The 17,033-nt window shown below is 39.4% G+C and overlaps 1 protein-coding gene across 2 annotated transcripts in view; it reads right to left on the reverse strand.

Moving 5' to 3' along the window:
• The window catches only part of CD96 (CD96 molecule), a 93,560-nt gene that overhangs the window by 34,988 nt on the left and 41,539 nt on the right, over positions 1-17,033 (reverse strand). For both annotated transcript variants that reach the window (XM_055128145.1, XM_004606802.2), the window contains exons 6-8: positions 13,535-13,622; positions 11,246-11,434; positions 9,448-9,540 (exon numbers count right to left, since the gene is read on the reverse strand). In XM_055128145.1, coding sequence (XP_054984120.1) covers positions 9,448-9,540; positions 11,246-11,434; positions 13,535-13,622 — 370 coding nt within the window. The remainder of the gene's footprint in view (positions 1-9,447; positions 9,541-11,245; positions 11,435-13,534; positions 13,623-17,033) is intronic.

Below are 17,033 nucleotides of genomic sequence, written 5' to 3' on the forward strand. Positions count from 1 at the left end.
TGTTACAGTGCAGGTCTAGTTTAAGTGAAGTGTGGTGTAAAAACAACAACAAATAAACAAACAAAACCCACCAAACACTAGGCTTCTGGCTTGGTGTTCTAGAGCTTGAGGCAAGGATAAACAGTTCCTGAATCAGGGTGCAGAGACTATGATGGGACCCACTGCTTGACTATAGGTGATGAATAAGTGTTGAGAAGATTGATGTGAGCTCAGGGAGATGCAAATCAGAACAAGAATGAGATATCATCTCACAACACAGAGACTGGCATACTTTCAAAAGAATAAAAGCAACCAGTGCTGGCGTGGATGTGGGGAAAAGGGATGCTCTTTCACTGTTGGTGGGAATGCCAACTGGTTCAGCCTTTCTGGAAAACAATATGGACAGTCCTTCAAAAACTAGAAATTGAAGTTCCATATGACCCCTGCAATACCACTTCTGGGAATATATCGCAAGGATGAAAAAAAGCACAGTAAAAATGATATCTGTACCTATATATTCATTGAAGCACTGTTCACAAAAGCCAAAATCTGGAAACAACCCAAGTGCCCTAGAACAGATGACTGGTTAAAGAAACTTTGGTACAACTACACAATGGAATACTATGCAGCTGTTAAGAGAGATGGAGTCATGAAATTTGCTTATAAATGGATAGACATGGAGAGTATCATGCTAAGTGAAATGAGTAAGGAAGGGAGGGACAGACATAGAAGCACTGCACTCATTTGTGGAGTATAGAATAACATCACATGAGACTGACACCCAAGGGCAGTAGATACAAGGGCCAGGAGGATTGCCCCATACCTGGAAAATTGCTTCATGAGCAGAGGGGAGAAGGCAGATGGAATAGAGAAGGGATCACTAAGGAAATGATGGCTGAAGGAATCAGTCAGGATGGGAGATGTGTGCCTAAAGTAGATAATGGACGAAACATGATGTCCTCTCAGTGTCTGTGCTGCAAGTCATAATGCCCCAAAGTAGAGAGAGAGTATGGGGAATATTGTCTGCCATATAGGCAGGGGGAGGGTGGGAAAGGGAGGTATACCCGGGATATTGGTGGTGGGAAATGTGCACTGGTGGAGGGATGGGTGTTTGATCATTGTGAGATAGTAACCCAAACATGAAAGCTTGTAACTATCTCACGGTGATTCAACAAAATAAAATAAAAAGATTGATGTGAGCACAATCGAAAAGAGGAGTGCCTCCCACTGTATAACAGGGCAGGACTCATGCTTCTCTAGACAAAACAGAATGCCATGAAAAGAAATCTCATCCAGAAAGAACACTTAGAGAAACAAAGAAACTCCCGAGTGGATCAGACCTCCATGTCCACAGTCACCTAGGGCCGGAGCGATAGCACAGCGGGTAGGACATTTGCCTTGCACGCGGCGGACCCAGGTTCAATTCCTCTGCCCCTCTTGGAGAGCCCAACATGTTACTGAGAGTACGCGCCTGCATGGCAGAGCCTGGCAAGCTACCCGTGGCACATTTGATATGCCAAAAACAGTAACAACAAGTCTCACAATGGAGACGTTACTGGTGTCCGCTGTAGTAAATTGATGAACAACGGGATGACAGTGATACAGAGGTCACCTAATTCCAATCACAAAAGTTCTTTCCTCATTATTTCACCCTATTCTATTTTCTTAATACCAAGATCCCAAGGATTTTCCAAGTCTAGTTGTGCAGGAGAAAATGGAGCCAAGAAACCATAAAGATGTTTCTAATGTCACTCTGCTCCAATCTCTTCCTGCCATGGACGAGAAGCATGGGAGGGCACTTCCCGGGCAAGCGCAGCATAGTACAGATCCACACTGGCTGGGAGAGAAGTGGGTAGGGTGGGGTGGGGGTGAAGTTCTTGAATGAAGTAACTGTCATAAATTTTGACATCACATTTGACAAATGTTTTAATTATTGAAACAAGTCTGTTCTTTTTGCTGAAATGGACCAAACATTTATAATTTGAAGAAAACCAAAACAGCAAAAGAATCTGTATTTCTTTCAGAGGCTAGGAAGAAATAACAGAATATTTAGACATATAATGATAAGATCAGGAGATTTTTAAAAAAAATCTACCCAAATAAATTTGTCTCCAATTACACAAGGTGAAAGTTATTTGTGAGTCCTGGCTGTTGCTACCAAAATTATCTGTCTCATCTGGATTAGTTGACATTTTCCCAGAGGTTCTCAACACAGAACTAAACAAATAGTTTAGTCACAGCCAAGTGTAATCTGAAATTGATTCTATGTATGTGCAGGACCCTGGTTCAATCTCTGCCATCCCATAAGGTTCTTGAGCACCATCAGGAGTAATTCTTGAGTACAGACCCCAAAACTAATCATTACTGTCATCACTGTCATCCCATTGTTCATCAATTTGCCAGACCAGGCACCAGTAACGTCTCCATTGTGAGACTTTTTTTTTTGCCCTTTTTGGGTCACACCCAGCGATGCTCAGGGGTTACTCCTGGCTTTGCACTCAGGAATTACTCCTGGCGTGCTTGGGGGACCATATGGGATGCTGGGGATTGAACCCAGGTTGGCCGCGTGCAAGGCAAAAGCTCTACCCGCTGTGCTATCACTCTGGCCCCAGAGACTTGTTGTTACTGTTCTGGGCATATCGAATATAACCACGGGTAGCTTGCCAGGCTGTGCTGTGCGGGCAAAATACAATCTGTAGCTTGCCGGGCTCTCCAAAAGGGGTGGAGGAATCGAACCCAGATCAGATGCATGCAAGGCAAATGTGCTACTCGCTGTGCTATCGCTCCAGCCCCCCAAAAATAAAAAATCAAGAATATTTACTGAGTCTTTGTCCTGGGTGACCATATGATGAACAGTCATTCATACGTGTCCCTCAAATCTTAAAAGTATATAGAGGTGTTTGCTGATTTTAGTTACCTACACTGTTCAGTGGTCCCAACAGTACATTTTAACTGAGGAGTATGGTTTGGACAGCTTTTTAAAGCAGAAAAGGCAAGCAGAGTGCACATTTCAGTTAGATGATGAGCCAATTTGTGCAGCTGCGGTCTAGTTATCAGACAAATAAGCAGTCATATTTCTTGATTTCCTCCCCCAGCAGCAAGGTGAAGTGAATGATGCAATTACCAGAATTTTGTAGGGCTCAAGGACAACACTTGAATTTTGGATATATTTTCTAAATTCATGTTTCTGGGCAAGAAGACTTACAGTGATGTTTTGAGGTGCAGGTAATGGAAGGAGATGTTATATTTCCCCCTACCTATTGTACTCTTGCTCTGGCCCACTCTGGTTCATTTTAAATGGAGAAAATATTAACCCAATTCCTGGAGGTTGCATTTTTAAGAAAATATGGAAATAGAATAGAGAAATTAAAATAAGCATTGCTTCCATGTTGATCTTTTCATAACAGACATATTGTAAGGGGTTTACTTAGTTCTAAAGACATGTATTGCATACAACCTTATAAACTTGGTCAGCAGGGTTCAGGCATTGAAGTATGACAGCTTGGGGTCCATTCAATTATGAATCATATATTTTCTGTGTGACTTGGAATGATAGCACAGCGGTAGGGCATTCACCTTGCATGTGGCCAACCCGTGTTCGATTCCTCTGCCCCTCTTGGAGAGCCCGGCAAGCTACCGAGGGTACTTCACCCACGTGGCAGAGCCTGGCAAGCTACTGTGGTGTATTTGATATGCCAAAAACAGTAACAATAAGTCTCACAATGAGAGACGTTACTGTTGCCCGCTTGAGCAAATCGATTAGCAATGGGATGACAGTGACAGTGACTTTTTCAGTAAGTACTCATGTGTTTAATATTCACTTGTAAAATGGAAACAATGATATTTCCTTTATCATTGTATTGGAAGAGTAAGTAAAATAATGCATGTACTAGTTTAGATTGACATCAGGTATATTGGAGATACTCAGATATTAACACATAATGTCATATTGTTGCTTGATATTTAATAGAAGCATTAGAGTTTGTAAAACTTTTCAAGTATTAGGGGAAAAATAAACCTACAAGGCCCTTTTATAAATAAATCTCAACACCTCTTGTTTATACCCTCTGCTAAGGTAGACTAGCTTGTGGAGTGCTATGTTTAGTAACTCTCTTCTTTTATACACACATATCCTAGTTTAACCCATGATTATCTTCAATCATTTAAAATACCATACTTTGATCATTTTTGCTACCACCTACGATGCACAAAATATCTTTAATACACAGACACCTAATTTACTCATGTTTTTCATAAATGCAAAAGTCACAGTAACTGTTGACATTCAAATCAAAGCTGAAGTCCAACTCTGTTAAGTTAAACTCAACTTCACATGATTCCACCTCATCTCCTTAGGTCTGCAGCATCCTTCCTCAAAAGCATTGTTGGCACTCATCTTTCTTATCTTCTCATGCCCTACTACACATATTTACACAGACTGGCATAGGCTTGCACCAACTTACACAGGCTGATGCTACCTGACATTACATGGCACAGTTTGGTATGGTCTGGCACATCTTGGTATGTCTGACACATGTTGACACTGAGAGGCACAGGCTGGCACAGACTGGCATGAATTGGCATTGAATGGAACCTATGCCATATGTCAGCACTAATGGGCATATGCTGGCACTGAATAGCAAGGTTGGTATTGATGGCCATGGGTCAACACTGTCTGGCATCTGGCACAACCTGTCATTGGTGGCACAGACTGGCACCAAATGGCATGGGATGACATTGAACACCCTGCCATGAGTTGGCCTGATTGGCATGGACTGGCACTGATAGACACACACTGGGTTAAATTGGCACAGCTTGGCACTGCCCAGTATGGGTTAGTACTGATATGTGGTGGTACTGTCTGGCACAGGTTGGTACTGACTGGCACAGGTTTGCACTGAATGGGATATCCTAAAGAGCCCAGGACAGGTTGGAACATATTGGCACTTCTTTGCACAGGTTAGCAAGCTGGCACCAGGTCAAACAGGTTGGCAAATCTGGCACAGATTGGCACAGGCATAGGCTGGTGCCAATTTGTACAGGATAGCACAACTCAAGACTGGCATAGGTCAGTACAACTTGGCGCATGGTGAGACTGATATTACCTGGCACATATTGGCAAACTCTGGCACATATTGGCACAGTCTGGCAAAGGTTGGCACAGATTAGCGCCCCATTCTAGAATTGTTAGGTGTCCCGGGTTATTACATGTGGGCTTGTCTCCTCTCACCACTTAGCTTGTCAGCCTCGTGCCATTTCTTAAGACAGTATGGCAAATGCAGTTGGGACTTAACGAACCTCAGTTAGTTAGGTCAAACTGAGCTGGACTTCCCTCAGTCGCTCTTGCAGATTGTTATGTGTTATGCTTCTGTACCCTCTAGTTAAAGAATATTGTTTTCATTATCTACTACAATATTTTTTAAAAAGTCCTTTCATTGAGGGGAAATGGACCACAAATTGGATGTTTGCAGCAAGACATATAGCTTAATAACTATGACTGAATTATACAGTTAATTACTTCTTAGAATTTAGAATGAAAACATGGTTTTTATTTAAAGCTGATATCCATAACAAATTCTAACTCATTTCCCTTTTTAAAAAGTTTTTCACACAAGAGCAAATTAAGTTTAAAGCTCACTCGTCACAACAGTATTTCACAATTACCACCAGATTATTAAGAAAAAATTTAGATTTTTCAGCAGTAATTTAGTAATCATTCAAGGAAGCTTTTGCTAAGTTTGCTAGTTGTCCTTCTATAGAGTCAACTATTTATTTGAATTTCTTTTACATATTAAAATCAGCTTTTTCTACCTAATTTATCATTTCTACCTCAATAAAGGTCCAGATTATGCTGCTTTTACTATGTCCAAGTGTGTAAAAATAAAAATAAAAGGCGCGGGCGTGGGAGAGGAATGCCTCACCGCACCGAGCCAGGCACAGGGCCTAGGGCAGCAGCCGTCTCTCCCGCCACCCGAGTTCGGTAGCCTCCAGCCGCTTCCCCCACCCCGGGGAGGTTGATGGCGAAGATGTGGCAGGCGAAGGAAGGAACGGAGCCAAGATGGTTGGTCTCACTTGCAGTTTATTCCAATCTTCCCTCTATACACTCTCCTCTGGAACTCTCCCCTTGCCCCCTCATACAGCTACCTTAAATCTCCCCGTCCCCCAGCCGCCTGGGGCTTATCTAAAGGTGTGGTTACAATCCATAGGGGGTATAGTTCTATCTCTCAGGGGAATGCCTTCACTAGGACAGAATCTCTCTTTCAGCAGGAAGACCCACCCAAGGGCAGAGTCCCATGAATGTGTTTCTCTTCTCCTCAGCCAGCAAACATATAAGAATTCATAATATTAATCATTTTGTATGGACACAATAAGAGATGCATTAAAGCTTATAGAATTGCTCTCCTGGGGCCATCTCAATCTCAGACTACAGTGCTCAGGCCAGATCAGTCTTTCCCATCCCTGGCAGGGTCCCAGTCTCATAATTACTATTGGATCATGACAGCATTTGTCTATGATCAAGCTCTTAACTTATAGTTAAGAATTAGGCACTTTGGCCAGGCCCATCTCGATGCCAGGGTAGCACATAACTCACCGCTTGCCCTGGATCCTTCCCGTCCCACGTCGGGGACCCTACTTTGGGGTGCTAGGAACTGAGGGCAACTGAGGCTTAAGTGGAGAAAGCAGATGCCCAGGAGGGAATATCGAGGCCAATTAAGTCTTAAGTTATAAAAACATAATATTGTCTTCTTGTGTCTATACAAAAAAGACATAGCTTTAAAGTAAATTATTCAAAAGGCATAAAGAGGAGAGAAAGGCAATGTTATAATATTCAGTGTCCTAGGAAGTTCTGACCTTACCAATTAACAGAGTTTGATTAAGGGAAGAGCAGATAAACTGGTAGAATTGGTTACAGATAAACAAAAGAATGGGAGTGACTCGGGAGCACTTTGATGGGTGTGACTGATAAACCTAAGCTCCTAGTGGCAAGGGGGAAAGGACAAACCAATGATATCCAACATCCAAGACTTGATTTAACACAAGGTTTCTTACAAATAACTGGCACTCTTGACATTTTTTTAAGGGGACGGCATAGTCAAAGGCATTCAGTGTTTAGTCCTAACTCTTAGCTCAGGTATCACTTTTGGACAGTCTCTGGACACCACATGTGGTGCTCCCGATGGCTGCATACAAGGCAACTGCCCTGCCCACTATACTATCCATCCAATCAAGCCAGCATTTTTGTTTTTATGCAATAATTCACTCAACTATTGTTTTTCATGTGAGTACTTTTGATTTGGCAAGTGGTAGGAGAAAAATTAACTATGAACCCTGTTCTGTTTAACTAAGTGGAGAGAACATCATACTTAATGTTGTGCAAACAAGATGTAGAATCAGTAAATTGTTATAAATATTAACTTCCACTTTCTAGTTGTGAAATCATTTAAACTCTCGGACCTCAGTGTTCCCACCTGTAAATGGGAACAATAATATTTTTCCTCTGTGTCTCTTATAATGAAGAAGTTTAAATCACATTTAATTTTATGTACATTTTCTAAGTGAAAGCATATGATGGTTTCCATTTGTTCATAAATTCTTGAATATTTTTTTAATTCAGTAAGTGAAATTCTCCATTTGAGTATGAACTGAACTTATTGACTCTCTGATAACAAGTAGAATAAAGCCAGAGATGGTGTGCAGTTTTAGACAGTAGGTCATAAAATCACAGTAGATTTTTCTTTAGTCACTCTGTTTCCTTTCTCAATTCACTTGATCTGGGGCAATCCAGCTGCCCCGTTGTAAATAGCCCCGTCTAGAGACTCACTTTTGGAGGGACTGAAGTTTCCTCTCAGTTACAGTGGAATTGAAAAGAATCTTCCCTCCAGTCAAGCCTGGAGATAAAGTCAGCCTCAACCAATAGCTTGATTACAATCTCATGAAAAAACCCGAGGCACACCATCCAGTCAAGATGCTTTTAGATGGCCACTCAATATCTCTATCGAAAGCTACAACACCCAACAGGAGAGAGAACAAAAGCGAATGCCCTGCTGCAAGAGGCAGGTCAGGGTGGTGGGGGTTGAAGCAGGGGAGGTGGGAGAGAGACTGGAAACATTGGTGGGGGAAAATGGGCACTGGTGGAGGGATGTAAACCAAATGCAAACATGAAAGTTCATAAGTTTGTTAAAAAAAAAATCACCGTGAGAAATAGCTGCACAGGCGGCCAAAGGGTGAAATGAGAAAGATGAAAAATAAAAAGATGCTTTTAGATCTCTAACCCTTCAAAACCACACAATATAATATATATTTAGTAAGTTGTTAGGGTTAATAATAATCTATTGTATGGTAATGGATAACAAAAACATAGAGTTCTATGGAGCTGGAGAGATAGTACAGTGGGTCTTGCAGATGAATACTAGGATTCAATTCCTGGCCCTACCAGGATGGATCCCTGAGTATCACAGGGTGTTGCCCCCAAAAAGCAAAAAAAGAAACAAGGCAAATAATATAGAGTGCTAAGGACATTTGAATAGAGAATATTATAATCTAGTTTGATTTATTTGTGATTAATGAGGTAGAAGCAGAAGAAAAAAGCTTAAAAAAGGGAAATTACAGAAACTGACAACTAGTTTTACAAATAAATATGCAATTTCTAATAGGTGATCTACAGACACTATTTGCTTTACCACAGGTTTCCTCTTCTGAAAGGTACCAAACTGACAGTTTCCACAGGGTATAACTAAAGGCTACAGACTAAAGAAATTGATTATTCTTACTGACTGCTTTTATATTCCGATTTCAGTTCTCATGTTCAACTAAAATAATTAGTCTTAATTAAATTAGAAACGAATACTATCTATTTTCTGTTGAATATACATTTTTTGGCATGAGGGAAAGTCATCACAGTTCTTTATTAAGTACAAGGTCCATGAACATGAGAATTTATTATTTGTTTGCATCAATGCCAACTTCTGAAAGTCACTGCTTTTCTCTGCCATAGCAACACTGACCTAGCCTGACCTCCATTATTAATAATGCTTCTGGGAGGCTGAATTCATAGCCCTCACCGGTCAACTTTGTCAAAATTAATTTGAACTAGAACAAATTGTAGTGCGAAACCATCTATGGTACCGCTGGTCTACACAATTCCCATTTACAGCCAATTTCTTAGATACCCCACTGAGAACTCAGGAGAAAAATTATTAATCTGTTAACCTACTTAATAATGTATACAAACATTAAAATTATCACTGAATGTTGTTGATCTTGATTTTGCCAGAGCTTCAGGGAAAGGCTTCGGGAGTTTTATTAACTCTTTGAAGCTATGAGAATAGTCCTTAATATCTCCATCTAAAATGTCAAGTGATGAGAAAAGGGCATGAGTCATGAAATATTTTGAAATCTTTTTATAAGTCTGCTCAGTTGAAGGATTAGAAGCTCACAAAAGCTAAAGCAGCATGAAAACATTCTTACTTATATGTGACGTGCTTTTGGTTGGAGAAGGTTGGGTGCCAGGGGAAGATTCTGTCACAGTGACTGGAGGAACTGTCGGAGGGTTCACTGATCCTGAAAGGATAAAACAGAAATTTATAATGAATAACCCATGGCAGTGCCTGACAAGTTCCCCGTGGCATATTGGATATGCCAAAAACAGGAACAGCAAGTCTCACAATGGAGACGTTACTGGTGCCCGCTCGAGCAAATCGATGAGCAACGGGATGACAGTGACAGTGACCTATTTAATAGCGAGGCCACGTGTGGACATGGTTCTGCCCCACTTAAAACGCCTTTATTGATTCATATAACAAATCATTATTGGGCCCTACTATAATAAGGCAGTGGGATATATAACGGTGACAAAGACAAGGGGCTGCTTTTAAGCCTTGAACATGGGTAGCAGACACCAGGGAACTATGTGCCATGTGCCCTGACAATAGAAGCCCCAGACACCGTCTAAAAGCACAAGAGAGGGACTGGCCTAGATTAGGGTATCAGCACAAGCTTCTTCAAGTGCTGTTTAACCAGTGAGAACAAGTTCCCTTCACACTGTCCTAGGCCCACAGCTTTGCGCATATTTGCCCTCTAGGAAGAAGAGGCCTGCATTTCCCAGGGAATCAGGCAAAATTTACTGTCATTGCTTCAGTGTAAACATGTGGCAGTTTTTTGAGAGATTAACTCAAAGTTCACAGAATATTGTGTTTGTACACATACATATTAATATAGGCAGAGTTCCAGGGATCATGCCATAAAGCCAGGATTAGCATGACACCCACTTGTAAGTAATGGAATTGAATTTATACTGAGTTATGTAACTTTTCCTAAAGTTCCCAGTGTCCAACAGATTGTGCTCGAGCTGAGCAGAACCCAAGCTGCAGTCAGTGCCCTTGAAACAAAGAGAAGAACACTGGCTCATGAATTATTCTGATTTTATTTTATGAGTGTGTTATAGAATGTCATATCTCTGAAACTAGGGGAAGTGGTAAAGATATTAATGGTCTTGAAAAGTTGTAATAATGATTTGCAAATCTGCTTTACTTTCATATGCATTACTTTACCATTGCATATGCATATTTGACTACTGCCATTTATAAACTTCTAATTTGCCATTATATTTCTAACATTTTTCATATAGTGAAATTTCCATTACTTGATTGAGTTCAGAGTAGGAAATATTATGATTAATCAAATATCATAATAAGTAGAATGATCCTATATAGCAATTTTCAAGTCATTAAAGTGTTTTTTTTTCAGAGCCTGTGCTTCAAATTTAAAGTACTAAAACATTAAGATGCAATCCTACCCATATGTATTTATGTCTCATATAGGGCTTAGTTGTTCCTAAGCACTGAAATTACATATATTGCATATAACTAAAGATTTTTTTAACTTAGAAGAAATGTTAAAATTTTTGAAATCTTTTGGTCATTAGTATATGGTATTAATTTTAATTATACACATAGGTTAACAAAAAAATGCCACTTAGTGAATAATTATTATTAATGGGTTTTGAAGGAAAAATTTGTTATATTCCCTAGAAATTCTTGGAAACACAAATAAGTTGCTCACTATTTGAACAAACTATTTGGAGTCATAGTTGCCAAGTATATTCAATAATTAAAAATGTAATCGTTTTGAGTTGTGTAGAAAGAGATTTCTGAGATTCATAAGATTATGGAATTAATGAATATTTTCTTTGTTTCAATTAGAAATGTTTTGAGCCTATGGTAGTTTGTGGTCACCCTTTGCTGACCATTTTGAACAGACAACTCACCCAAGGAAACAGTGATCTTTTCAGATGACATATTCCACATTTTATTTCCAGGCACTGGAGACAGAGCCACACACCAAACAGTCATATTGTTGGATTGGGCAGGCATAGTACCAGACAGCCTTGTCAAAACTGACTTCTGTTCCCAAAATCCATCTTGATCTTTTCTCACTTCGTTAGTAATGTTTATTTCTACAAGAAAGATAAGGACAATGTTACTCACCAAGTTTTCTATTTAAGTGACTAATGATGCAGAGGTAAGACTAGAATTAAACCCAAAGTGGTCAAACTGTGTCTCTTGGGGAGTAAGGACTTATTTCACAGGCTTGAGATTGATATAAGTTGTTTTCTAAAATCTAGCATAGCACTGATCCATGGTGAAGGAATAAAATGTGTCAATTAATATTGTTGCTTTGTTTGTGGACATGGATCCATGGAGGTTTGAAGTGAGCTGTCGACTCATCTAATTTATTTATTGATGACAGTAAGACTGATGATTTGTTTGATCTGGGAGAGAACCTGGTTTTGTAAAAGGCCCAAGCCTAAGTGACCAATAGTATGTAACATTAACTTAAGTCTTAATTAATTAATTGACATTAGTTAACATTTATTTAATGTTAACTAATAATAATAGTAAGGTTAAATAAACCTTACTACACTTAAGGCTCTATTTGAGCTCCTACCTCTAAGGAATTTTGTATCACATTGCTTGTTTCCCCTTATAAAGCAGCAAGAAATTAATGTAAAACCATTTGTTTTCATGGGACAGAATGTTTGGAACTCTCACAGCTTCTTTTCATTAAAAGAGCCAAATGCTCTAACATTATTATTACTTGTCAAACTAATAGCTAAATAAGGTTTTGCACTGGTGGAATTCTGACAAAATTATCTTGCCCCGTGGTTGGGAGAATAATCTACACATCAAATCAGGGTTTATTTAAAAAGAAAATATACTTTTGTTGACAATAGATATTTTCAGAATTGTGTCCTGTATTTGTGCGTAAGCTATTTTTAAAATGAGCTAACAACAACAAAAAACCCAATATGCATGAAGCTATTTCAAAATGCTTTTGCAACAAGCAAAAGCTTTCTCATAATGCATTGCAAAGTCCAGAGAAATATTACAGGGATTAAGGTACTTGCCTTGCATGGCGCCTACCTGGGTTAACATCCCCCAAACCACATATGGTCTCCCAAGTGCTGCCGGGAGTAATGCTTAAGCCAGAGTGAGGAGTAAGCCCTAAACACTGTGGTTTGTGACTTCAAAGCCATAAATAACTAGAAAATTATATTGTGGTCAATATGATCATTCATCAATATGTTTTAATTTTATTATTTAAAATAACATAGCAATAGTTACATGACACAATTACTGTTGCATAGATATTGAGTTTTGGGGGAAATTACCCAGGAGAAAGGAGCAGGGATATTGGCCCAGGCAGGGAATTTTTCTGGCAGAGGCTTCTATGTTTACCACCTATGAAAAATGTTGCTTTGTACATTATCACCCGAGCTTGTCTCAAAGTGTGTTTCTGCTCCAGGAACTTATAATCCTCCTGGTGAAAATGTTCTTTGTTGTGAACCCATGTCCTTAAGTACACTTCCTCTAGTCTCCTCCTGCTGTCCACTCAGATATTTTCAAGAAATTGTAGAAATAATTTGTTTATTGCTCAACACAACTGGTACTATTTTTACCGAACTAAAAAAAATTAAGTAAATGTATGCTAAATTACTATCTTTCTTTCACATAAGAGATTTGCTTTTGCTAATAGTTAATCTTTCATGTTTACATGCAAATTGACCGAAATATGCTGGGTTTCTCCTCTTTTCTTTGTGATGCTGAAAATAGAAGAAAGACTTCACTTGTACAAGGCATTCCGTCTACCACTGAGCCACCATCCTGGCATTCAGCTTTATTTCCTGATGGAAAATATTAAATTTTAGCCTCTTGTAGGAGGCATATATACTATTAAAAGATGGTAGTCATCAAAGTAATATTTTTCCTTTTATTTTTCTTCTTTTTAAAAAAAAATTGTGTGTGTGTGTGATACCCAGAGATGTTCAAAGGTTACTCCTGGCTATGTAGGAATCACTCCTGGGGGTACTTGGAAACCACATGGGATCCAGGGATTGAACCTGGCTTGGCTGCATATCTCTCTAGCCCCAAATTGACAGTTTTCTTGTAAGGAGAATTTTCCTTAAATATCAAGTTTCACTTGAATAATGGCAATTTGTGCTCTTTGTTTTATTTCTTTCCTTGCTAAACCCATGCTCACTGATTGATTTCCTTACCTTTTTCACCTTGAGGTGAGTTTCCATCTATTAACCATGTAAGCTTTGCTGCAGGAAATACTTTCTTCAATAAGCAGGTAAATACTCTCTGGGAATAAAGACAGAACACATAAATACTGTTTGAAAATTAAGAAGAAATTTATAACCTTTACTACTCCACAAACTCCCATACCAAGTAAATTGGTGAACAATTTTTTTTGACATTTGACAAGATGCATCTACCTTTAAGAGTTTGTGTCAAAGTATTTACTAAAAATATGCTAACTCTGTTAGAGATGTTATACTGTCATGACTAGAATCCTAGAGTAACTTAAGTTGAATCTAGGGCCATACTCATGTTACAAATCTAGATTCCAGTTTCTGGGAAAGTGGAATTACAATTCCCCATAGGCAAAATAAACTAATACTAAGTGACAGACAAAGGATAGAGGAAAGAAGAGCGATGTCATCTTAGATTAAGAGCTAAAGAAGATCAACTCTTAAGTTGTTTCTGCTCCCCAAATGACAAGGAGTATTATTTGTAGCCATAACTATGGAAATAATTTAATGCGAATACCTTACTTTTGTCCTCCACCCCTCTTGGAGAGCCTGGCAAGCTACTGAGAGTATTTCGTCTGCACGGTAGAGCCTGGCAAGCGACCAGTGGCATATTTGATGTGCCAAAAACAGTAACAACAAGTTTCACACTGGAGACATTACTGGTGCCCGCTTGAGCAAATCAATGAGCAACGGGATGACAGTGACAGTGACAGTGACCTTACTTTTGACTTTTAAGAAATTTGCCTAGTGTTTTGGTCACTTTTTAAAACTACTGGGGGTTGTTTTCCTTTTCTGGGGGTGGGGGAGAAGAGGTGTTGGCCACTTTGCAAAGGTTTCTTGTTGGCTCTGTGCTAAGGGTCACTCCTGGGGGTGCTCAGGGGATCTGTGCCAGGGATTAAACCTGGATCAGAACTGAGTGCAAAGTAAGAGCCTTAACCCTTTTTCCTATCTCTCCAGCTCCTATTTTATTGTTTTCACCATCCCATCACCATCAGGTAAGTCGCGCATCTCTTAATATTTCTATTTGACAGATGGGGAAAACTAGGAACAGAATGGTTAAAGGATGTGGAAAAGTAGGCAAAGGTACAATTGAGATCTATGTCACTTGAGCCTTCATGCCTTCATATAAAATATTTTTGGGACCTTAAAGGCCACACTTGGTGTTACTTGAAGACTATTCCTGACTCTCTACTCAGAGGTTACTCCTAGCAGTGCTCAGGAGACGATGAAGTGTCAGGAATGAATCCAGGCTTCATCTAAACAAAGCATGTGCTCAGATCTTTGAACTATCTGTAGGGAAATTTTGTGTAATATTTCTTATGAAAAAACACATAGTATTGAAATGCAAAAAGGAAATAGAATAAAAGGCTGCTTATATTCCAAACCAGAAAACTTAGACATATGATCAGTTATGTTTTAGTAAGAAGACTCTTTGTTTTTTCATTTGTGTGTGTTTGTGTGTGTATGAGAGAGAGAGAGTGAGGATTCTTCATCAATGTGGTGAAAATATACAATAATATTTATTGGATATTCATATTTTTGGTGGAATTTTTTTTGTCACACTGCAGTGCACAAGGCTTACTCCTGCCACTGCACTCAGGGATCATTTCTGACGAGGCTTAGAGAAACATATACAGTGCTGGGGATCAAAACCAGGTTGCCTGCATGCAAGGCAAGCATCCTTCCTCTGTAACTATCACTCTAGTCCTGGATATAACTTATTTTTATCTCAGACTAGGGCCAGAGATATAACTCAGTGGTAGAGTAATTAACTTGCAGGTGTGAGGCTGTGGGTTTGACTGCAAAATAAACAAAATACCATTGATCCCAAGGCTTTGCAAAATTAGAATTCCCATTTGTATTTATTTTTAAGAAATAAGTATATTTTATGTATGACTAGTCCAAGTTTTTACCTCTCAAACAATTCCCACAACTGATAAATCTGCTATTTAACTTACAAAATGAGTTAGTTGTATATGATACTCAGTGCCCCTACATACTAGTTACTCCTAAAGACAGACTATTACTCCAAAAGACAGACTCCGAGTTTCTATTTAGGAATATCATAGTTGAATTGAAACTCTATCCACTATCTCTAAAATAGAAAAGCCACAGACTAAACTAGTTCAAACTGAGGTCAAACATCTTATAAAATGCCAAGCGTGTGTGGTTTTGTTGTGCAAGCAAAGCTATATTCATTTGGAAATTTCTACTTGTCTAGATGAGAAAGAAATACAATGTTAAGTTAGTATAAAGGGGGTTGGAGAGATAGCACAATGGTTAAGGCACTTGGATCATACTCAATTTCTCTGGTCTTAATCTCCATCACCCCCAATGGTCTCCTGAGTCTGCCAAGAGTGATTCCTGAGTGCAAGCCCTGAGAACAGCCAAACATGTTTTCCAAAATGAGACATATAAAAAAAAGTTAGCAGTAAGTGCTAAAAGTATTTGGAGAGTTCTGTAGGAGTGTAAAATGGAAAAAATCAGGGAACAAATAAGCTAGAGAACAGAGATACAATTTGTAGATTGGCAAGAGGTGGGCTTGGGTTCTGCAGGTATTCCTTAGAAAGCAGTGGGGAATCCAGAGGGTGGGGGGCGAGAGAGAGAGAGAGAGAGGGGGAGAGAGAGAGACAGACAGACAGACAGACAGATAGAGACAGAGACAGAGAGAAAGAGACAGAGAGACAGAAGGAGAAAGAGACAGAGAGACAGAGAGACAGAGATAGATAGAGAAAGAGAGACAGAGAGAGACAGAGATAGATAGACAGAGATAGACAGAGACAGAGGAAGAAAAATAGAGAAATAGAAAGAGCAACAGAGAAAGAGAGAGTTGGGGAAAAATGTGCTCAGCAAATGGAGTGTACAGCTGTCCAACTGGCCTGGGAAGCAGAAGGAAGCCAGCAAATGGTTGGAGACATAAATGATGAAGAAATCAGAAAAAAATGAGTATAAACCTTTCCATAAGACTGACCATTTCCTTATTTTGGAGTCACCAGTTGGAAGTTAAGTGCATACTCAATAAGTCTATGTTTGGACAGGACATTTTCCAAAGGGTTTTTCATAGGACATTTTAAAACCAATTAGTTCTGGTCTAGAAAGAGAACTCTTGATTCCCTTCCCTAATTTGTCTACTTTTCAGTTTCTACTTAGCATCTCTCCTCCTCTCGCTCAACTCTTTTATTTCCACTTAAATTTTCGTTTCCGGTCTACAAATATTTTCACTTTGCCATTTCCGAGAGATTCCTTCTGTGCAGTGTTCAGGCACCAAGGGATATTCCTAACAATGTTCTGTCAACCTCGTCTGAGGGGCTGCTGGGATCTGGAGAGCTATTCAGAGCTGTGAGTACTGGGGTCATCCTGGTGGTGCTTAAAGGGTTCTTGACATTTTCATCTTTTCTCCCATAACTTAAAATGTTTACTTCTGTAAAGACTGTCTTTAAAACTTCCCTCTCTTGCTCAG

The sequence above is a fragment of the Sorex araneus genome, chromosome 2, assembly GCF_027595985.1.
Source record: "Sorex araneus isolate mSorAra2 chromosome 2, mSorAra2.pri, whole genome shotgun sequence".
In the NCBI taxonomy this organism is placed as follows: Eukaryota; Metazoa; Chordata; class Mammalia; order Eulipotyphla; family Soricidae; genus Sorex; species Sorex araneus.